The sequence below is a fragment of the Neomonachus schauinslandi genome, chromosome 10 (assembly GCF_002201575.2).
Source record: "Neomonachus schauinslandi chromosome 10, ASM220157v2, whole genome shotgun sequence".
Lineage (NCBI taxonomy): Eukaryota > Metazoa > Chordata > Mammalia > Carnivora > Phocidae > Neomonachus > Neomonachus schauinslandi.
The window spans coordinates 35,583,158-35,607,503 of record NC_058412.1 but is presented as its reverse complement, the minus strand read 5'-3'; the positions used below and the strand labels follow the sequence as shown (position 1 = coordinate 35,607,503).

The window sequence follows — 24,346 nt, the reverse complement described above, 5'->3', positions numbered from 1 at the left end:
GCCTGTCCATTCTTGGCTCTCTAGACCCCCTGCCCTGCTTCTACCACCCACATAGTTAACAGGTGCTAGACAAAGAGGAAGGTCAGCATCAGGGGCAGCAGTACCCAAAGCTCCTCCCTTCCACCCCAGACCACCTGTCAGGGCACGCTGGGGCTGCTTCTAAATCTCGTCCCACTCAGCAGAGGGTCCCCATGGGAAAAGAAGGCACACAGGTTGTCCCAGCCAACACAATACCTGTGGTACCTACCCTCCTTCCCCACCTGCCAGACCTCCATCTCCAGCAACAACAGCAAAACACACTGAAGAAATCTGTATTCAAATGAGACGTGTTGACTTTCGACTTCGGTTCCACCCCAGAGGGCAGGTTTGCTCTTCAAGTGCAGAGGATTTAGAGTCTTGGGGCACTTCTGTAGTGGAGTGTAAGGGGAGGGGGGTGACGAGGACCTAAATTCACGCGAGACTCCTGGATGAAGTTATGGCATTTTATTTTTCTGAGCTTGAATAGCGAAATGCACGTTCATTGAAGTGGTAAGTATATTCCCAAAGTTCCCTGGAAGATGAATGCCAAAGCTAAAACAAAATCGAGGTGAATGTAGTTTGTTTAAAGAATAGCCCCATTAACAATGGGGGCGAAAAACGCTGATCCCATGAAGGATACTGGAGTAAGCACTCACGGATAAAATACGGCAAGAATGCTGTAATAACACATATGATCACATTTTTATTAACAAAGAAAGTCTGTTTTGGAAACAAATCGTCCCTGAGAGGAGTCTGAAATTAATCCTCTGATAGGCAGAAAACCACACTACTTACATATTCTAATCGTAATTACAATGTGCTCTTAATGCGAACATTCTAGATTATTAGTCACTTTATTAAGAACCAGAGAAGGGACTTCTGCAGCATAATGAGAGCACCTTACAAGCTCAGAGGAGGGAAAAACCAAGAGACAGTTCTACATGGAGCTGGAGAATTGTGGATGTAATTTATTTAATAAAAGTGCTTAGTTTCTCTTTTTTATTTAGGAATTGGCACACCCTTAGGGGTTCAGACAGCACTGTGCTTCTGAGCTGCTCTTTCTAGGGCAAGATAAAAATGTGGATCACAGAAAAATAACAATTTATCATTGTAATGGTTACATCCCACTTCAGAAACCACTAGAGACTGCTTAACATTTTTATTTCAAACATGGTTTTCCCGAGTCTTCAGGTGACAACAGATACTGATGCCAAAAGGCTTTTTGTCCATTTTTTCCTAATAAAAATGGCTAGATTCTGAGTTCATTTTCATCTGGGGTGACATTAAGGTCTGCGCTTTCGTGGACTGATCCTTCCCTTCCCTCCTTTGTGCTCTTTCTTTGAAAGTCTCCAAAGGCAACATCTGGGCCCAGTCACCGAAGACAGATGGGCTCCTTCTACTTCTTCTCCCATCCCCTGGGGACCTCTGGTAGCAGCACAGCATGCTATTTAAATGTAATGATACGCTGACGGGATTGTCCCTGCGCAGTGTGTGCTTGGCGCACTCCTACCATGAGAACCCATTTTGTATCTGTTCAAACCTCCTCATTACGGACGGCTTTCTTGATCTCAAAACATTCCTGGGATTTCTAGATGCTGTCATTGAACTAATTCTTCTTATTTTTTCTTCTGTGACTTTCTACAGTCAAATTGTCTTCCTCTGACACTGAAGGGGGCCAATTTCCTGAAAATAATCACTTTTGCTGCTGTTGTTATTAACGGGTAAAGGGTAGGGAATCCATTCGGATTTCTTCTGTGCTGTGGCAAGAGTAAATCTTTGATGTTTCCTGCCCATGTTAAGACTTCCTACACTGGAACCTAACTTGCTTAATCGTTCTCTTGTTCTTACGCTTTAAGAAACAAGGATCTAAATATTCCACTTGGGTAGTGGGAACGAAGGACTTTGTAGAGTAGTAATTAACAGTAATAAAAAATTTTTATTGAACCCTAACTATGGATCAGATGCTAAGGTAAGAGCTTTCAAGTGTAGTCTCAATAGCCCCATGAGGTAAATATCACATTATCTCCATTTTATAAACAAAGATGAGACGAAAGCTCAGAGAGGTTAATCACTCACAGTCACACAGCAGATAGAGGTAAACAAATCCTCTGCATTCAGTTAACCGGACTCTGGAGCCGGAGTTCTCAACCCTCACACTAAACTTAATTATGCTCTCAACAGATGGGATGAGTGGTTCAAGGCGTAATGGTCAGTGTTTCCAAGGCAAAGGCATGTGAGTTCAGGGATTCTTTGATGCCCCCCTCCAAATTTACTCTCACATCCTAATGTTTAGAAATGTTCCACCTGGAGTCCACATGGTTCCTGCTCGTGTCCTAGGAAGGGTAGTATCTGGGGTCAGTGCACAGAGGAGCAACGGGAGGAGCCCGGGTGCTGGGGCCACAGACAGCCCTGAGAGTGGAGCCATACATGTCTACACAGAGTGAAGAAGAAGGCCTGGGACGTAACTGCCTTCATTAAAGGTGCCTCGTGTGCTGCTTTATATCCCAGGTAAGTTTTAGCCTGATCAACAAATCTGAAAAAAATACCCTACCAACAGAAGAGGGGTAGAGGTGGTTTGCAAAAATTCCTCAGGGGCTGAGGTTGGTGCTGAGCACACCAAGACAGTCCAGGAAGCAGACAGCCTTTGGGCTCCAGGACCCAGCCTCTGTGGCAGGCAGGCCAGCATGGACGCTCAGATGCTCCTCCAAGAGCTGTCCAAACAGTCCAACCTTTTGCAATGTTCTGACTATCCCTGAATTCCATGTGGAGAGTTCCCCACAGGATGGAGCGTGTACGAATGATTCAGCAGTTGGGTTTTCATTTGTGATGAATAAACTGGCATTTTGGTTTATATAGCTGTCACCTTTGAGTTTGATTAAGGTAAGTCAGTTCCCCAGAGCCTCATATACTGTGGGTATGCAGACAAATTAAAATTTCTGGATCCACAGATGAGGGAACTCAATCCTGTGCCTTAATGACCTGTGGGGAGGGAATCTTTTGCCCTCCCTCAGCCCCTCTCAGCCCCACGCTGTGCTCCTCCATTTCCTCCCCGGGGACAAGGGGGAAATCAATCCAAATCTAGGGTGCTAATGAGGCCGTGGTTATGACGGAATGTGGTCACTGTGTAAAAAGGCTGCTCCCTGGGTGTGGTGTCCTCAGGCCCCATGAGGAACCCATGCTCTGGGCATATTCACTTGTGCATTCTCATTCCTCTCCATACTCTTGAGCCCTGTGTCATGAAGCTCACCAAGGTCCCAAGCACTGGATTGCGCCTTGAGGGAGAGAAGAAGCCAGGCTCGGTCTGTTCACCCCAATCTGGCTCTTGTCAGCTCGCAGGGAGGGCAGCCTCCGATTATTAGTCACTGGGCAGCCCCACAGTGACTAATAATGTGGTGCTCTGCTCTTCTGGTACTGCCTGGTTGGGGAGGGAGGGTGGTGGCCAGGCTGTGAGGTCGGGTGGGATGCAGGCACTCCCGGGTTGCTGGCTTGACTCTTAACAGAACCCATCCAGGAATTCCACCCCACGAGATGGTGCCTGAGGACACACCAGGACTGGGAGCCGGGCCCCGGAGCTGTGGTGGTGACCAAACCTGACCCTGCCTTCCCAGGGCCAGCCGTGTACTTGGTGGGACGGCAAACCCCACATGACAAACAAACACAGTGAGAGCCTTTTTAAGACTCACCCCCCAACCCCCCTGAGGTAAGAGGATATGATGAATGAACGAATGATTCTTGAGGCTACACAAAATTTTCAAGAATAAATTGCCGTATCTTGATGGATCTTACTCTGTTTTCAAAGTTTCATTTTATTTTCTGTGATTTGGGTTTGTTGGGATCAAAATGGATGCTCAACAGTTTCTCAGTGCCGGCGCTCCTGACATCGAGGCAGGGTAACTCTTTGCTGGGGTGCTGTCCACGGCCTGTGCGGTGTTTAGCAGCATTCCTGGCCTATACCCACTAGCAACCCCTGCTTGGTTGTGGCAACAGAAAATGTCTCCGGATGTCGCTAAATGTTCCCAGGAGGGCACAGTCGCCTCTGGTTGAGAGGCACCGCTTTAAAAGGCTGAACCGGTTCTCGCTAATTCGAGGATTAGGTTGAAGTAGTGAGTTGCAGTACTTGAAATTCTGCAGGCAGCGATCCTATTAAAGCACCCTCCCTTTAGCTGTGCGTGCACCCTCCGTTTTGTTTACGTGGGAATGGCAGTCCCTGTTGGGCAGAGGGCCACAGCTGAGGGGCCCGCCATTTGCCAGCTGGCTTCTATCAAACCTGTGCTGTTGGCAACCGTCAGGTTGTGTTGGATGCACTGTTCCCGGAGTTTAGTGTTGGGTTTTGTGGGTGTCGTTTGGTCAGTGTTCCTGGTAAGTTGGAGGTTAAGTTATTTCGGGGCCTTACATTCAACGTGAGGGCTGGTGTGGGGACTGTCCTTTGACTGCAGTCTTATTCCCAGGTACCCTGCAGCCCCCAGAGCCTCCCAGTTATAAATATTCAACAAGAGCCAACTCACCTCTATGGATGTGTGCCAGAGACAGGGAGGCAACATGATGAAGACACGAGTTCCAGGCACTGAAAAAGTCCTCTTTCTTGGTCATCACCTGTCAAGTGGACAGAATAGAAATAACCACCGATGATCTTCTCGGAGAACAGAGCTTAGAAACAAGGTAGATGGCAAATTTGCACATTTTTAGTACCACCTTAAGCCTGGGTAACTTGCAAGGCTGGCCTCCGTGACCCACAGAAGTTATTTGTTGATGAAGAAATGCCATCAGTGTACTGTGAGTCCAGTTTCTATGTTTGTAGGAATTCCTCACACAGAGCAAATGTGGCCACTACCAGCTGCCGACTCTGGAGATGGAACAGGCGTCCAGGAAACAATGTGAAGGGGAGAGTGCAAGCATTGATAAAGCGACACTGTGTTAATTGGGTCGCTCGCTGCCTGAGGAATTGTGAATAACAGAACGAACTGCATAAGTCTAATCTGCAGCAAAACGATCCTGCCTTCCCTCCCGCCTTCCTTTTGTTGTAGCCAGGTACTTCCATTCGTTCTCGAGTTGTTTCTTGAATGCCTGTTAGGTCTCCAGAACTGGCATTTGGCCGTGGCCAGGTGTGATGTGTGTGAGGGGCCCCCAGGAGCGTGGAACCTGCATGCACAGCACCTCCACATCATCCATCCCTTCAGCTGGTATACCCTATGGAAGGTGATCTTTCAATCACACCAACCAAGGGAGTTGTTTTACTTTGTTTTGTTGTTGTTGTTGTTTTTTAGTTGGCGAGGAGTGAGGAAATAGAACTAGAAGAAGATAAGAATGAAGAAAATACACGAAGAGAAAGATGCCGAATCACGAAGCTGGCAGTTAGTCATTTACGTGGAGCTAAGAGCAGATTCTTATCTGACCAGAGAAGAGTGTTAAATTTGTCACTTCTGACTTTTCTTTGTTTCTTCTTGCCTTTTCTTTTTTTTGTTTCGAAAACCTAACAGTTTGATATTTAAATTTTTAGCCTTTGTCTTTGCTCAAAGAAATGACACTCAAATAGAAAGTCAGACTCTATGCATCTGCTTCCCATTTGTTTTAAACTCACATGCCGAGCCCTGTGGTTGGAAGGTAACCTGCCCCCTGCAGCTCCACGGTTCCTGCAGGGCCTGGAGGACTTGCTTTGTCAAAGCCCTCCTATAACAGAATGCTTTGTGCTCCAGTGGAAAAACAGCACTGCAGAAAGCCTCTTCCCATGTATAATTTAGCATGATTACCTGGAGCAGCAGGCAGAGTTTGGAGGATCATGTCACATGAGCCTTGGAGTCTCCACCTAACTGGGGCGTCTTATGACAGTCAAGGGAGAGGATAATGTCTGTCTCGCTCCCTGAATCAGTATCTCTTGGTACTGGTGTCAAAATGACAGCTGAAAAGGTGTGATAGAGAATGCAACTCTCAAGGAACGGGCTAGAGCACATCTCTGGCAGAGGTGAGGACAAGAGCTGGCCAAATACTCCTGTCCCCAAACGCTACCCATCACACTGCAGAGGAAAACGCCGGGCAGTCTGTGCTGGGGCCTCGTGGATGGGCTCTCTTAAACATGTGTTGGCCGTCCCTTCCCTATCCCCCCCTGGCTGTATGGGAAGGAGAGAGGAAGGGTAAAATAGTGTGCAGATGTGTCCAAACAGAGCTGAGGGCATGTTATATTTTTAAAAAACTAAACATACACACTTAAGTCTTTCAATGGCCTGATCTAGAGAAAACCAGAAACAGAAAATTGGCTGGACAATGTAGACCCTGTGTGAAGAATGGACTTCAGATGAGAAAACACTGCAGAAGGCCCTTTACAAAACTCGCTGTGACTGCACCCTCAAAAAGTACAAGGCAAAAAATACAAAAAGCGAGTTCAAGTTAAGGGGAAAGGCCCCTTGAAGGCCTGCCAGCCTGTTCCTAAGTGCTTTTCCTTATATGTCAACATCACAGTGCTGCAACAGGACCCACTTGAGCAGGTTCAGAGTAACCTCGTTCCTGCTGGCAAGTGTCCCCTCACACCCCACACCAGACAGGAAGGCTGGCATGACTTACCCCCCACTGAAGGATGGCTCCCAGGACTTGGAACATGTCGATAGAAAGGCAGATGCCCAGGAAAGTGACAGACTGACTGAGACGCCTCTGTCCCCTTGAATTAGAGTTTACTGGCAAGAAATAATAGGCTGAAGCCCATTGGGGGCTGCACAGTGGTCCACACGTCCAGGTGGGGCAGCCCAGGGACAGTGTGTGGGGTCCCATTCCAGCCCACTGTCAAGTGGTCAAAACAAGCAGATCAGAAGGTCAAACTCTGGTTCAGCCTTTAAGTGTAGACTCCGTGTGAACTCTAGGGTGTCACTGCCCACAACTATAATCCAGCTGATAGTTGCCTATGCAATACACAAGATTTTTAAATGTATTTGTTGTACCAATAACATGCGAAACAACAAAAATCAAGTATCTAATCCTCTCTCCTTACAAAACCTTAAGAGGAGGTTTCTGGAGAGTGGATTTTTTTTTTTTTTTTTTTTTTAATGGATGGCTGTTCTTTACTTCAAGCAGTAAACCTGCTACTGAAAACTTGTATGTAACTTAGCCTTATGTAAACTAAAGCCTTCTTAAAATACACCAGACAACAGATGATGTTTTAAGCTCTTTATTGCATTTGCTCACTGAGTCTTCAGAAGCCCCGAAGGTAGGAATTACTGACATCTTTTGATACCTTCCTTTTGTAGGTGGAAAACTGACACGGGGTGAGGAATTTGCCCAAGGTTGCAGAGCTGGATTGGGACTAGGCACCCAGGCTTCTGAGCCCATGTTTCTAACCACAGGCTACACTGCCTCCCAATGGACTAATGGGGAGTTGGTTCCCAGGCAGCACCTGTCCCTCCCAAATACAGTTCATAAAGATGCACTGTCACACATGGTCATGTGTAATGTGAACCATATTCCACACTTAAAACCTCTAATGGAAATAAATGCTTACTTCCTAATAAATCATCACACAGTTAAGACAGGGCTGAACTCATAAAGAAACCCCTGCTGGCCTCCCTTTTGATGGATGCCTATGTCCATTCTCCCTTCTTCTTTTCTAGAAAAAACCCCAAAAGATTTGGGCAGCAATATATCCAGTTAAAAATACTTATCTCCCTACAGAGGATCTACCAAAAAACCTCAGCTAATGTCACACTTAATAGTAAAGACTGAGTGCTTTCCCCCTAGGATTGGGAAGACAAGAATGTCTGTCATCACTTCTACTCAATGTTGTATTGCAGATTCCAGCCAGGATAATAAGGCAAGAAAAAGAAATTAAAGGTTTAGAGATTGGAAAGGAATAAGTAAAACTCTCATCCAGAAAGACCTGATTTTCTATGTAAAAAATCCTAAGAAATGTATCATAAAGCTACTAAAACTAATTAGCAAATTAAGCAGCAAAGTCACAAGATGCAAGATTTTGAAAAAAAAAACAATTGAATTTCTATATTCTAGCAATGAACAATTGGTACTTGAAATAAAAATATCATTGCAACAGCATCAAACATATGAAATACTCACAGATACATTTTACACAGCATATGCGGTATCTGTACACGGAAAGGAAAAAACATTGCAGAAAGAAATTGAAAAGGAGCACACAAATGGAGAGCTATACTGTTCTCGTGGGCCAGAAAACTCTACATTGCTAAGATGTCACTTCTCATAGTGATCTATGGACTCAGCACAATGCCAAGCAAAATCCCAGCAGACTTCTGTGTGCGCAGAATTTGACACGCTGATTGTAAACCTTATATGGAAATACAGAGGACCTAGGATAATCAAAACCATTTTGAGAAAAAAAAACAAGTTGGAGGATTACACGAACTGATTTCAAGACTTAGTATAAAGCTAGAGCAAATGCAACAGTATGGTATTGGAATAAGAATAGAAATATAGATGAATGGAGAAAAAAGAGTCCAGAAAGTCATACAGGCATGGTCAACTGATTTTCGACCAAGGCACCAAGGTAATTGAATGGGGGAAAAAAGTCTTTTCAACAGTGCCAGAACAACTAAACATCCTCCTACAAAAGCAAACAAATAAATAAATGAACCTCAACCCTTACTTCACACCACATTAAAAAGTTAACTTGAAGTCGAGCACAAACCTAAATGTAAGACTTAAATCTAAAATAAAATTCAAAGGAAACCATGGGAGAACATCTTAGTGACACTGGGACAGACAAAGATTTTGTGAGATAAGACACAAAAAGGTTGAATTTCATCAAAATTAAAATTCCACTCTTTAAAGACCTTAAGGAAATGAAAAGACAACTAATGGATTAGGAGAAAATATTTGAAAAATCATGCATGTAATAAGGGACGTCTATACAGAATTTACAAAGACAGCTTACAACTCAATAGTAAGAAAACAAAATCCACTTTCACAAATGGGCAAAAATTTTGAACAGACGCTTCACCGAAGCAGATAAATGAATGGCAAATAAACACACGAAATAGATTTGAGAAATGCTAATTAACACCACAATGAGAAACCACGACACATCCACCAGAATGGCTGACAGGAGTAAGACTGGCAATACTAAGTATTGGTGAGGATGCGAGGCAACTAGAACTCATTGTGGGTGGGAATGGCAAAATGGCAAAATGGCAAAACGATATAGCCACTTTGGAAGACAATCTGGTGGTTTCTTATAAACACATACGTACCATAGAATGCAGCCATTCCACTCCTAGATATTTACACAAGATAAATAAAAATACATGCCCATGCAAAGATTTGTATGAGAATGTTCAAAGAAGCTTCATTTATAACAGCCCAACTGGAATCAATCCATATGTCCACCAATTGGCTAATGGATAACCAAATTATAGTATAGCCATACACAGTAATACTCCTGCACAATAAAAAGGAACAAATTATTAATACACCCAACAATTTAGACAGATCTCAAATGCAAAAGACTATATACTGTGCTATTCCATTTACATTAAAATATAAAAAAAAGGCAATCTTATTTAAGAAGAAAAATCTGTGTTTTCCAGGAGTCAGAGCAAGGGGGGGCGGTTTGATTACAAAGGAGCAGGAAGGAACTTTTTGGGGTGATGGAAATGTTCTATGTCTAGAATATATGCACTTTCCAAAACTCATTAATTTTACACTTAAAATCGGTCAATTTTAACATATATTAATTATATATATAAAATAAAAGTTGACCTCCCCAGGCTCACCTCCCCAGGCTCCCTTATAGCTAGAGTTAGATGTGTAGCCCCCATGGCCAAGGAGAGTGGGCAGAAGTCTACTGGGCAGTGCTTCTATAAAAGCTATTGTTTTCCTAATAAAAAAAATACAGCCTGAGCTAGCATGTGCCTTTTTTTTTTCTTTGTCCTCTTCCCATTTCTTTGCTTGGAACTTACTGATCTCGTGAGCATAGGAACAGGTAATGTCACACTAAGGATTTATATTAAGGTTGCTGTAGCACATGACCACAATCCGGTGAGGTCACACAACAGAAATGTATACTCTCACAGTTCTAGAGGCTGGAAGTCAGAATCAAGGTGTCAGCAGGGCCACACTCCTTCCAAAGGCTGTTTTGCCTCTTCAGGGGCATCCTCACAGAGCTAATGGCCAGACCAGGAAGGGCCGCTCCTCACCTGCTCAGCCCACATCTTTGCCTTCTTGTTGCTCCTCTTACTTGACATTCTGTCTTGCCTTTCATGAGTCAGATAGGAGGGTGGGGAGTTCTTTATATATCTTTGTGCCTTCTTATATTTTTTTATGTCTTCCTTTTCTTTCTTTTTCTTTTCTTTTTTTGAGAGAGAGAGAGTGGGGGTGGGGAGGAGCAGACAGAGAGAGAGTCTCAAGCAGTCTTCACTCCCAGCACGGAGCCCAACATGCGGCTCGATCTCACGACCCTGAGATCATGACCTGAGCTGAAACCAAGAGTCAATGCTTAACCGACTGAGCCACCCCAGGTACCCCTTTATGTCTTTCTTTTTAAAAAAACTTTGTATAGTTCCCTCTCTCTCAAGTTCTTCTTTCTGCCTCTGTTTTGAGACTTACTCAACCACTTTTTCACCCTTTTCTATTTTTAATTTTTCTGTATTTTTCTGCTGTTCTATATTTTTTTCTATTTTTCTAGGGTTTTTGTTTTTCTAGGTTTTCCCTGCCCTTTTGTATTTTTCCCTTCTGTGTTTCGGTCTCCCCCCCACCTGGCCCCCATACTGTTCTGTCTTTTTTCCTGGGCGAAATCCACTGCTTCCCCTTTCATTCCTGTCTTGGGTATTCCACACACCAAATTAATTCTACCTTTTCTCTTTAGACTTTCCTCCTGATAACTTCGTTTTCTCTGACTGGCTTTGGGAAGGGGACCCCTCTCCTCCCCACCACAGCCACTCTTCCTGAATTCTGTCTTCTCCAAAAGGCCCCAGCCTCTTCCTGCATCGATGGCCGGGTGTTGGTCAGTTCTGTACTAGTGCCTCACAGAAAGCAGGGTGTCTGGGTCCAACAGCTGGCAGCTCATTGGTGGCTTTCTGAACTGGGAGTATGAGATTCTCTGCATCTCGGCCCTTTGAACCTACACTGCAATTCCAGGACAGCCAGAGAAACACATCTAGCTCAACGTCCTCCTACATCCTGGGAGAAAGGACACAGCAGGATACCTTTATATCTACTGTTCCAGCTTGTTTCCTATGAGAAGGAAAAGTAAATATGCTCAAAATGCCCCAGAGAGGGTTGTGTCCTGGCTTTGGGAGCCTAAGGGGAAGGGCCAGCTATGGGGCTCATGTCTGGTCTCAGAGCTTGAGTCAGTGGCCCTCTGTCTACCACCCCCAACCTCAGATACTTGCCCATCCCAGCGGTGGACCAGGCTCCACTGCACGAGAATCTCCCCTTCTCTTAGAAGGTGGCAGGTGGCAGCACTACAGGGGTGGGGGTGGATGGAACAGCCCTTGTTTGGGGAGATAAGCCCTTGGGGTGAAAGGCTGGGATTCACATGTTTTCCTAGAGAAACACAACATAAGAATGATGAATAACATGATAGAAGAAAGGGGTCCAACAACTAAGGCTTCCTGATCGCATTCACGTGTCCCACAGTGCTTGTCTCTGTACTAAGAGACATTCTTCTTTTTTTTTTTTTTTTAAGATTTTATTTATTTATTTGACAGAGAGAAACAGTGAGAGAGGGAACACAAGCAGGGGGTGTGGGAGAGGGAGAAGCAGGCTTCCTGCCCAGCAGGGAGCCCAATGCGGGGCTCGATCCCATCACGACCTGAGCCGAAGGCAGCCGCTTAATGACTGAGCCACCCAGGTGCCCCAAGAAAGACATTCTGATTATATAGTAAGTCCCAGAAAAGTCCAGTAACGGTCCCTAGATCGCCCACCGGAACACAGATGGATGAGGCTCCAAAGAGTATGACCTGTCAAAGGAATTCCTGCTGGACCTTGTCGTCCCCAGTCCCCAACAGAGCTTGTTCAGCACAGCTGTATTAGCAAAGACATCACCCCACGTGGCCCTCGTTGTTTACACAGGGGCTTCCCCTATAGACAGCCTGCTCTCCTTCCCCAGTGGTGCCGGGTGCGGGTTCTCAATAAATATGCATTCCAAGACAAATGTGCATGCGTGTGTAGGCGCGCGCGCATCTGCGTGAACGCGCACACACACACACACACACACACACACCCCATGGCTCCTCTCTACCTTGAACTACATCCAGTCCCAGGACACATTCCCTCTCTTGTTTCAGATATTTTCACGTGCAGTTCTCTCCACCTGCCCTCTGCCCTACCAGACTGCCTCCTCCTGGTTCAGGAAGCCTCCCGACAGCTCCCCCTCTCGCGTGTGGTCAGGGTCCCCACCAAGCAACACATCCATCTGTGGAAGCCTTTCCACGCTGCGGTGTATGCGTTGCGCTGACCAGGGCAGGACTGTGACCAGCCCAGCATCCAGCACAGCGGTCAGGGCCAATGACCACAAAAAGGAGCCCCTTCACACAGATGGGTGGTCAGGGTAGACATGGACACGAGGGGAGGGACCGGAGAAGAAACTGGCTTCAGAGGGCAGAGAAATCGCAAGAGGGAATTCAGTAGCATGGGATCTATGCAAAAACAGGACACGAGGCTCCTGGTCTGCCTCTCCCCACACCACATTTACGGTGTCTGTCGGATCTTCTGGGGGCTCCCCTTCTCTCACCTGCAAAATCCTCCAAGCTCTGGTCTTGGGCCTGGCAATATGAACAGACCCCAAAGATGGAGCCCATTCCTAGCGAAGACCTGACTATTTTTGTTACACATGCATGAGTTCCAGGAGTGGGGGGCCACACATGTTTGATCTGACCGGTTGCTAAATCTTTTCCCCCCTAAGGCTTAACTGAAATTGTCAGAACATGAAATCAATAAGCTCTTGGCAAAGGGCTCCTATAATTGAATATATTACTTCCTAATTTCTCCTCCTTTTTCCTTTTTGTGTTAAATTAAGAGTCTGCTTCTCATTACTTAGCCTTTCAGAATAGAAAATGATTGTTGGATGGTACATTCTCTTTGGTCATTTAGCATACATTTGAACTCTATGCTCCTGAAATCGATCTTGATAATTTCCAACAACAGATACGTACATAAACAAATGTTTGATACCTTCTCCCTTTCTTAACCACTTCCTCATTTTAAAATTCTCTTCCTAACAGTTCTGGTGGGGGGAGGAATGGGGGGGGGGGATTTAGGAGGCCTTAAATAGATTTTACAGGCACCAAAGCATGCATTTGGAGTATGATCAGCTGGAAAGATCTTGTTTCAATAATACGATCTTCACGTTTAGCCGAAGACTGTGTTATAGAACCTGACTGCCCTTAGTGACTGCTTACAGGTGACAGAAGGCAGAACAATGTACATTTAATATGTGAAAGACATTAGGCCTCAAGATCTTTGTTTCCTGAATCTCTGCAGCAGCTCAGCTAGTGCTTCACCAGGAGACAGCTAGCGAGGTATTCTTGAGGCTGCGAGTAAAAGGCCAGGGGTACAGCACACAGAAAGCCCACCCCATGGGGGATTTGGAGAGCACAGAACCCACTGCAGCTTGGAACTCCTTAGAGCTCCATGTTTCCTTCTCCAGGAATGGCAGCCTATCCTCCCGGTGTATAAGCTGGAGCCCTGGGACCACCCTCGACCCCAACTTTGGCTTTCTCCCCCATCCAACTACCCCAAGTTTCACTGACTACCCTTCATGCTCACTGTCACCATCCCACAGCTCAGGCTATGTCTTAACTCCTCTGGGATGATGGTTACTGTGGCCTTCTAAAGGGTCACCCTCATAGCACTGACTCTAGAATGATCTTCCTGACACCAATGTGCTCAGGCCACAGTCCCGTCACTTGAAGGGAGGGTAGAGGATTCTCAGGCCTGCAAGTAGGGGACACAAGGCTCACTGCAGTGAGGGCCTACCAGCCACCACAGTCACTCTCTCGCTAGCTTCTCTAGCCCAGGACCCGGGATGTGGCCTGGCTTGAGGCTCAGCCTGAATATGCTAGTTGCTCACTCACATCCCACGCCTTGCCTGGAAGGTTCTACCCACCTCTGCCTGGGGATGGTGTGAAATGGCATGCTCTGCTATTTACCAGGCAAGACTCAGCGCACAGATGCTCAATTCTGTGGGCCACCCTTCCACAGAATGGGGTAGCCCTCCCTCTGCTCCAGACCCCTCTCGATGACTTCCCCTTGACCCATGTTCCTGCCACCTCCCTTCGCAGGCTGAGTCCATGGAGGACAGCCATTGTGCCTCAGTCATCTCTACAGCCCCAGACTCGCAGAGTGATTGGTGTACTAGGTCACTGGGGAGCAACATCTTTTAAACAAGGAAATATTCAGTAAAAATAAACATCTTTACAGGTCTTCTCTCTTTTTTTCCCCTAATTGTTTATTTAAATATATATCTGAAGTTCCAACGAAGCATTTTTATTTCACTGTCAGTAAGAGGCTTTTATTTTTGGCTAACCTTTTAGGAATCCTGAAACAGCACACTTTGCCGAATGTCGAGACCACCTCCGTGTGAGCTTCTGTGGTTTGGGAGGGAGAGGGATTTGAGGCACTTGTGAAAAAGAGGGGAATTAACACTGGAAATTAACAAACAACAACAACAACAAAACAGCCTATTCCAACAGCCTGAGGTGCTGGCAAGCAGGGAAGGAAGGGCAACAGGTCACCAAGAGCTGCCACATGAAATTATAGGTCAATACCTGACTGTACATTCCCACCACCAAGCCACTAAGCTGGCAGGTGGATGGGCTGGACTTAGCACTCTCAGTGGAAAGGCCAGACTCGAAGATGTCAAGTTCTTTATAGGACGTATCTGACTCCTTCCTTTAATTATTAGAATACCACATGAAATAAACAATCCTAAAATTCATGTGGAACCACAAAGACCCTGAATAGTCAAAGCAATCCTGAGAAAGAATGAAGCTAAAGATAATCACGCTTCCTGATTTCAAACAAAGCCACAGTAATCAAAACAGCATGGTACTGGCATAAAAAAGGATGTGCAGACCAATGGAACAGAATTAAGAGACTGGAAAACACCGTCCCCTCCCCCCCACCATATACAGTCAACTAATATTTGACCAGAGAACCAAAAATATTCAGTTGGGAAAGGATACGCTCTTCAATAACTGATGCTGGAAAAACTGGATAACCACATGCAGAAGAATGAAATTGGACCCCTATTTACACCAGTCACAAAATTAACTCAAAATGGATTAAAGACTCAAATATAAGACCTGAAAACATAAAACTCCTAGAAGAAAACATAAGGAAAAAGCTCCTTGACATTGGTCTTGGTAATGATTTTTTGGATATGACATCAAAGCACAGGCAACAAAAACAAAAATAAACAAGTGGAACTACATTAAATTAAAAAGTCTCTGCACAGAAAAAAAAAACCCGGGGCGCCTGGGTGGCTCAGTTGGTTAAGCGACTGCCTTCGGCTCAGGTCATGATCCTGGAGTCCCTGGATCGAGTCCCGCATCGGGCTCCCTGCTCTGCGGGGAGCCTGCTTCTCCCTCTGCCTCTGTCTCTCTCTCTCTCTCTCTGTCTCTCATGAATAAATAAATAAAATCTTAAAAAAAAAAAGAAAAAAAAAACCAACAAAACGAACAGACAATCTATGGAATGGGAAAAAATATTTGCAAACCGTCTATGTGATAAGGTGTTAATACCCAAAATATATAAGGAACCCATACAATTTAACAGTAAAAAAAAAATCCTGCCTATTTAAAAAATAGGCAGAGAACCTGAATAGACATTTTCCCAAAGAAGACAGACCAATGGGCAACAGACACATGAAAAGATGTTCAGCATCACTAAGCATCAGGGAAAATGCAAATCAAAACCACAATGAGATATTGCCTTGCACCTGTCAGAATGGCTAGTATCAAAAAGACAAGAGATAATAAGTGTTGGCAAGCAAAAGGAATCATTGTGCACTATTGGTGGGAATGTAAATTGGTGCAGCCACTATGGAAAACAGTATGGAAGGTCTTCAAAAAATTAAAAATGGAATTACCATATCATCCCGCAATCCCACTTCTGGGATGTATCTGAAAGTAATGAAATCACTATCTGTACTCCTATGTTCACTGCAGTATTATTCACACTAGCCAAGACATGGAAGCAACCTAAGTGTGTGTCTATGGAGGAATGGATAAAGTTGTGTATATATAAACAACAGAAAATTATTCAGCCATGGAAAAGAAGGAAATCCGGCCATTTGTAACAACATGGTTGGACCTTGTGGGCTAAGTAAAATAAGTCAGACATAGAAAGACGAATACTATACAAACTTATTTTTATGTGGAATATAAAAAAGCTGAAGTCACAGAAACAGAGTAGATGGTGGCTGCCAGGGGTTGGAGTGGAGGAAATGGGGGAAGATGGTCACAGCGTACCAACTTGCAATTATAAGATGAATAAGTTCTGGAGATCTAATGTACAGCATAGTGACAACAGTTAACAATACTGTATGATATGTTTAAAAGCTGCTAAAGGACTGGATCTTAAATGTCTCATATTCCCCGCCCCTTGAAAAAATCTACTCGTATAAGAAGGTATGTGTGTTAATTAACACTATTGTAGTAATCATTTCACAATATTTATGTGTATCAAATCATCACATTGTGCACCTTAAATTTACACGATGTTCACAAAACTAGGAAAAAAACCGTATAGACAAAATTGAAGAAGAAAATGCTGTTCAGTATTCAACCACTTACACCACGTCCAATTCACTAGTAATCAGTGTGCCATAAACTAGAAAAATGTCATTTCCATGCTATGCTCTTCAAACATGAGCCCAGAGTTTGGCACATGTCCCCATAGACTTGACTTTCTCTGAACCTAGTTCTGTCTTGTCCCTTTGTTCTGTCTGAATGACTTGCCTACCTGTCCATGACTGGGCCTTCCATCTTATCCAGGGCCCTGTTTCCTGTGGTCCAGCTTCCCAGACATCAAGATCCCTAAATAGAAGGTTCAGAACCTCTAAGGTATATCTGCCTGCCTTCAGAGCCAGCTCTCAACAGCTCACCTCTTGTCAGACTCCTGTGATCCTGGCCACTGGCCTAGACCAAACCCGTCAACTGTCACCATGCTCTCCAGATTCCACGCTGCTAGCTGGCCTGGGCACCTACCCTTGTGTTTTGGCATGACACTGGAAGGTATCTAGCACAAAACTGACACTTGGTAATTGTTATTATAATTAGCCGTTTCTTCTTTCCCTCAATTAATATACCAAGATTCAGCGGCTGAGGCCTCCTGTTGGAAGCTGCTAAGTTTCCAGCTTCATATATGAAAAGATGATGAAGTGCCTGTAACGTAAACAGCCTGTCTAAATGCTGGGAGGCACTGTTTAAGTTCTATCTTTTAAAAGTTTTAATTGAGGTATAAAATGCATACAGTCAGATGTATCACATGCATAAATCTTAAGTTTACGGCTTGATGATTTCTAACATGTGTATACACCCATATAACCACCCGGACAAAAATATAGAAATTTCCCCCTTTATACTCCCTCCCAGTCAATACCATACTCTCCCAGTCTGTGATCCTCATAACACCATCAACTAATTTTGCCCCTTCTTAAATGAATGTCATATATATAGAGTCATATTCGTGTCAGGCTTCTTTTACTAAACATAACATCTATAAATTCACTTATGTTGTTGCATGTTAATGGTGGTTTATCCTTTTTTTTTTGGCTGAGTATAATTCCATTTTATGACTACATCACAACTGGTTTATCCAATTCTCATGTTGATGAACATCTGGGTTTTTTCCAGTTTGGGGTTATTATTGATAACGCTGCTGTAAACATTGTTGTACAAATATTTTTGTGAGCATTTTTTCATCACTTTTGGGTATATACCTAGGGAAGGAATTGCTGGTCATAGGGTAGGTGTGTATTTAACCTTATAAGGAAATGCCAAACTTTCTGTCACTGCCCTTTTATACTACCAACAGCAATGCACTTTCTCGTCGCTCCACACTGTCACCAGGATCGAGTGTCATCATTCGGCTCTAGTTCAATCCATTTCAGTGGGTACACCGTGGTATTTCACTGTGGTTTTAATTTCTATTTCCCTGATGACTAATATGGTTAAGCAAGGTTTCATGGGCTCATTACCATTCTTTTATCTTCTTTTGTGAAGTGTCTTTTCAAGTCTGTGCAAATTTTTTTGGATTGTGTCTTTTTATCATTGAGTTGTAGTTCTTCATGCATTCTGCATAAAAGTTTTTTTTTTTAAAGATTTTATTTATTCATTTGAGATTGAGAGAGAGAGAGAGAGAGAAATCACGAGCAGGGGGAGAGGCTGGAGATCATGACCTGAGCTGAAGGCAGACGCTTAACCGACTGAGCCACCTAGGCGCCCCTAGGTAAAAGTCTTTTGTCAGATACATGTATTGCAAATACATGATTGCAAATAATTTCTCCAAGGTTATTAAGGTTTGCCTTTTTGTTTTCTTACAAATTTTTAATTTTGAAAAAAAATCCAATTAATATTTAATGTTATTAATTAATATTTAATTAATGGTCAGTGCTTCTTACCTCCTTACTTCCTTTCTAAGAAATCTTGATTTACTCTAATTCCACAGAAATATCCTCCTATGTTTTTCCCTTTTGCACGTTTTATAGTTTGCACTTCCACTTAGAGTCTATTATCAATCTCAAATTAATTTTTGTGCATTACACAGGGAGTAAGTCAAGGCTCATTTTTCCCCCACTCAGATACCTAGTTTCCATTCAGAAATATAGTTTCCTGTACAATTTGTTGAAAAGATTATGTTTTCATCACTTAATTTCCTTTGTACCCTTGTCAAAAATCAAATGAACGTATATGTGTGGGTCAATTTCTGGACTCTCCAGTGTTCCATTGATCTGTTTGTTCATCCTAACACCAATCCCATCCTGTCTGGATTACTGGAGCACTACCAGAAACTTTGAAATCAGGTCATGCAAGGCCTCCACATTTCTTCAACTTTCTCATAGTCGTTTTGGTTATTATAGGCCATTTGTATTTCCATATGAATTGTCACATCAGCTTGTGAGTTTCTACAAAAGTTCCTGCTGAGATGTTTGACTGAGGTGGTGTTAAATCTATAGACCAATTTCAGGAGAACGCACATCATAGCAATATTGAGTTTTTCCATGTACAAACATGATATACTTCTGGATTTATTTAGGCTTTCTTTAATTACCTTCTGCAATGTTTCTAGTTTTCAAGATACAGATCTTGCATTGCTTGAATTTTACTTGTTAAATGTAGTCCTAAGAATTCATGTTTTTTAAATGATATTGTATATTTCATTTTTACATTTTGTTTTACAGTTGTTTATTGATGGTATATAAAAATGATATTTATTTTGCATATTGAGTTATATCCTGTGACCTCATATTGATTTATTAGTTCTGGTAGGATTTTGGGGTTTTCTCTTTTTTTGTAAATTCTCTCATATTTTCTATGTAAATAATTATTTCATCTGCAAATTAAGATAGACTTACTTCTTCCTTTATAATCTTTATGTCATTTATTTATTTTCCCTGACTTGTTGCACAGCTAGAATATCCAGTGTAATGTCAAATAGAAGTGGTAAAAGTGAACATTCTTGCCTTGTTTTCTATCTTAAGGAGGAAAATGTGCAATATTTCTCCATTAGATATGATGTCAACTATAGGTTTACTATAAATATGCTCTTTCAAAAGAAGAAACCACTTTCTATTCCTAGTTTGCTAAGACTTTTTAAGCATGAACTCGTGTTGGATATTGCCAAAATTCTTTTCCGCGCTATATAATCATGCAATATTTCTCCTTTATTTTGTCAATATTGCAATTTTCATTGACAAACATATTTGAATGTTAAATCAACCTTGCATTCCTGGAATAAATACCACTTAGTGATGTATTTTCCTTTTTTATATATTTCTGGATTTCATCATTAATATTTTATTATACATTTCTACCTATATTCATGAAGAATATTGATTTGTAAAGTTTTTTTTGTAATGTATTCATTAGTTCTTGGTATCATCAGTCATATGGTTTTTGGGAAGAGTTTTGTGTAAGACTGGTATTTTTTTATCTTTAAATTCTGACAGGATTTAACAGAAGAACCATCTGGACCTGTAGCTCTCTTTGTGGAATGTTTCCACTACAAATTAAATTCATTTAATAGATATTTTTACATCTTCCATTTTTTGCTTGTTTTTCAAAGTTGTATTTTTCCAGGAATTTGTTTTAAGTTCTTGAATTTATTTGCATAAAATTGTTCATAATATTCCTTTTTTTGTATTTTTAACATCTGTCTTGTATGTTGCAATGTCTCTTCTTTCATTCTTAATATTGTTAGTGCTTTATCTCTTTTTCTCTTGGTCAATCTTGCTAGGGATTAATCAATTTTATTAATCATTTTGAAGAAGACACTTTCAGATTTCTTGATTTTCTCTATAGTTTGTTTTCTACTATGTTAATGTCTTCCTAATCTTTATTGTTACCTTTATTCCACTTATTTTGCTCTTCTAACTTCTTTTTTTTTTTTTTAAGATTTTATTTATTTGACAGAGAGAGACACAGTGAGAGAGGGCACACAAGCAGGGGGAGTGGGAGAGGGAGAAGCAGGCTTCCCGCCAAGCAGGGAGCCCGATGCGGGGCTCGATCCCAGGACCCTGGGACCATGACCTGAGCTGAAGGCAGACGCTTAACGACTGAGCCACCCAGGCACCCCTGCTCTTCTAACTTCTTAAGGTAGAAGTTTACTTCATTACTTAAAATCTTTTTTACTTTCTAAGATAAGCAATTCAAGTTATAAATTTCCCTGTAAGGAAATTTCACTATACCCTACAAAATTTGGTATGTTGTGTTTTCATTATCATTTGGTTTGAAGTATTTTCCAATTCCCATAGTGATTCTTTCTTTGATTCACAGATTATTTAGAAATGTGTTCCTTAATATTCATATATTTGGGAGACTTTCCAGATATCTTTTTGTTATTGATCTCTAATTTAATGCCATTGTTGATAGAAAAAACATTCTGTATTATTTCAATCTTTTAAAAAATTTATTGACCGAGGGGCGCCTGGGTGACTCAGTAGGTTAAGCAACCGACCCATGATCTCAGGGTCGTGGGATTGGGCAGTATTGGGCTCCTCACTCAGCAAGGAGTCTGCTTCCCCTTTCCCTCTCCCTTTGCCTCCCTCCCCTATGCATGCACTCCCTCTCTCTCTCAAATAAATAAATAAATAAATATATTGAAGAAATTATTGACTGATATTATTGAGAGCTGTCTTATGGCTAGCACTGTAGTCCCTGGGTCTAGTTTTCATTAAATGTCTATAAATGCTAAATAGTTCAGGTTGGATGATAGTGTTGTTCATATTTTTGTAGCCATACTGAATTTCTGTCTATTTGTTTCATCAATTACTGGATTTGTCTGCTCCTCCTTTGAGTTGTCAATTTCTGCTTCAAGTATTTTAAACGTTTGTTATGGTGCATACCTATTTCAGGCTATTCTCTCTCTCTCTCTCTTTTTTGGGAGAGAGAGAGTGAGAGCAGGGTGGCAGGGCACAGGGAGAGGAAGAGGGAGAGGGAGAGGAAGAGAGACAGTCTTAAGCAGGCTCCACACCCAGCACGGAGCCCAATGCAGGGCTCAATCTCACAACCCTGAGATCATGAGCTGAGCTGAAACCAAGAACTGGACACGTAACCAGCTGAGCCACCCAAGTGCCCTGTTCTCTCTTCTTGATGAAGTGACCTTTAAATCATCATGAAATAACCTTCTTTATCCTTAGTAATATTCTTTGTCTTAAAGTTTGCTTTATCTGATATTAATATAGGCTCTCTTATGTTCTAACTGCATTCTATATCTTTTTCTTATCTGTCTTTACCCTTAAAGTGTATAAATGGAACTTGCTTATTTTTAACCCTCTGTGACAATGTTTGCCTTTTAATTGGAATGTTCAGTCCATTTACATGTAATGTAATTATTGATAGTGTTGGGCAAAAGTCTACTTACAGACTATCTCCTTAGGTCTTTAATTTTTGTTCCTCCTTCCATGACTTCTGGATTAACTAAAGAGTTTTCTTTTTGTCTCAGTCTATCTTCTCTATTGCAATATATATTATTTACTTATAATAGCCTGCCTTTAATAACACTTCATGTATAATATAAGAACCTTATAATAATATAATTCCATGTACACTATTTCTCATCTTTTGTTATTGTGTCCATATGGGAAATCAGAGGGGGAGATGAACCATGAGACATGATGGACTCTGAAAAACAAACTGAGGGTTCTAGAGGGGAGGGGAGTGGGAGGATGGGTTAGCCTGGTGATGGGTATTAAAGAGGGCACGTTCTGCATGGAGCACTGGGTGTTATGCACAAACAATGAATCATGGAACACTACATCAAAAACTAATGATGTAATGTATGGTGATTAACATAACAATAAAAAATTAAAAAAAAATAAAAGAAGAAAAAAAAATGCAAAATAAATAAATAAATAAATAAACCTTAAAACAACAACAACAACAAAAAAACCCTGACAATAGGATCTGATGAACATGGTAGCAAGTTCTACTGGTTCACAAAATCTTCCTTATTCCTCCAGGTAATCCTATCAGATAAGTATTGCTATTAATGAACTTACAAATGAGGACACAGAGGTTGAAGGGATAATGCCAGACTCCTTGGAAAATGTGCCTCAAAATTGTTGAATCACTATACTGTACACCTGAAGCTAATGTGACACTGTTAACTATACTGGAATTAAAATGGAAAATTAAAAAAAAATATATATATGGCATATACTTTTATGTACTTTATAAACTCTAAATACTTATAATTATTTTTGCTTTAAATGGCCAATTGAATTATAAAAAGTTTAAGATAAGAAGGAAAAGTGTCATTAATACTTACCTATACTTCTGTTAAAAAAAGATTTATTTGAGAGAGATAGAGCATGGGCTGGGGGAGGCACAGAGGGAGAGGGAGAGAGAATCTCAAGCAGGCTCCATGCTGAGTGTGGAGCCTGACATGGGACTCCATCTCATGACCCGGAGATCTTGACCTGAGCCGAAATCAAGAATCAGACACTTAACTGACTGAGCCACCCAGGTACCCCTATTCAGTTCACTCTTTAATACATTCATTATATATTTTCAAAATGCTTTTCTTCTAATTTCAACATCTAGGTCATTTTAAGAGCCTTTTTCTATTGACTGGTTTTTCTCTTGATTATGCATTACATGTTCCTATTTCTTCACATGCCTGATAACATTTTATTGTATATTGGACACTGTGAAGAATACTCATTCTGGATCCTGTTATCTTCCTCTAAAGAGTGTTGAGTTTTTTTCCCAGTTAAATCACAAGCAGATAAACTTGAATTTGTGGAGGCTGTTTCATGCTTTGTCAGGAAGAATCTTTTTGGTTTTGCCTTTAGTTTGTTTTAATTTTACCTTTAGTCCTTGGGTAAATCCCTTTTCCTGGGACATAGTCTTATACATAAGGGATGGCCCTGTTGGGGCTTCAGTGGAAAGCCATTGACTTTACTTTACCCTTCTAACTTGGCAGGATTCAAACTACAAATTCTGCTTCCTATGTAGTAGGCAACAGTTGAATTTTCTGCTCGGCTCTTTAAGCCTTCCAGATTAAAAATCCCTGGACCTCTTTGGGGTCTTGTCCATCCATGCATATTTCATATATGAGTTATTGATTTGAGTAATGTTCATACACATATTGTGAAGTCTCTCTCTCTGTTGTTCTCTTTTCTTTTTTTTTTTTTGTAGTTTTTAATTTTATTATATTATGTTAGTCACCATACAATACATCATTAGTTTTTGATGTAGTGATCCACGATGCATTGTTTTCGTATAACACCCAGTGCTCCATGCAGTATGTGCCCTCCTTAATACCCACCACCGGACTAACCAATCCCCCCTCCTCCCTCCCCTCTAGAACCCTGTTTGTTTCTCAGAGTCCATAGTCTCTCATGGTTCATCTCTCCCTCCAATTCCCCCCCCCCATTTTTCCCTTCCTTCTCCTAATGTCCTCCATGTTATTCCTTATGTTCCACAAATAAGTGAAACCATATGATAGTTGACCTTCTCTGCTTGACTTATTTCGCTTAGCATAATCTCCTCCAGTCCCATCCATGTTGATGTAAAAGTTGGGTATTCATCTTTTCTGATGGCTGAGTAATATTCCATTGTATATATGGACCACATCTTCTTTATCCATTCATCTGTGGAAGGGCATCTCGGCTCTTTCCACAGTTTGGTTATTGCAGACATTGCTGCTA

The 24,346-nt window shown here is 42.1% G+C and overlaps 1 protein-coding gene across 1 annotated transcript in view; it reads right to left on the bottom strand.

The window, feature by feature from the left end:
• Window positions 1-24,346, bottom strand: part of ACOXL (acyl-CoA oxidase like) — a 315,844-nt gene that overhangs the window by 67,852 nt on the left and 223,646 nt on the right. The window contains exon 16 of the mRNA XM_021697716.1: window positions 4,524-4,611. Within this exon, the coding sequence (XP_021553391.1) occupies window positions 4,524-4,611 (88 nt within the window). The remainder of the gene's footprint in view (window positions 1-4,523; window positions 4,612-24,346) is intronic.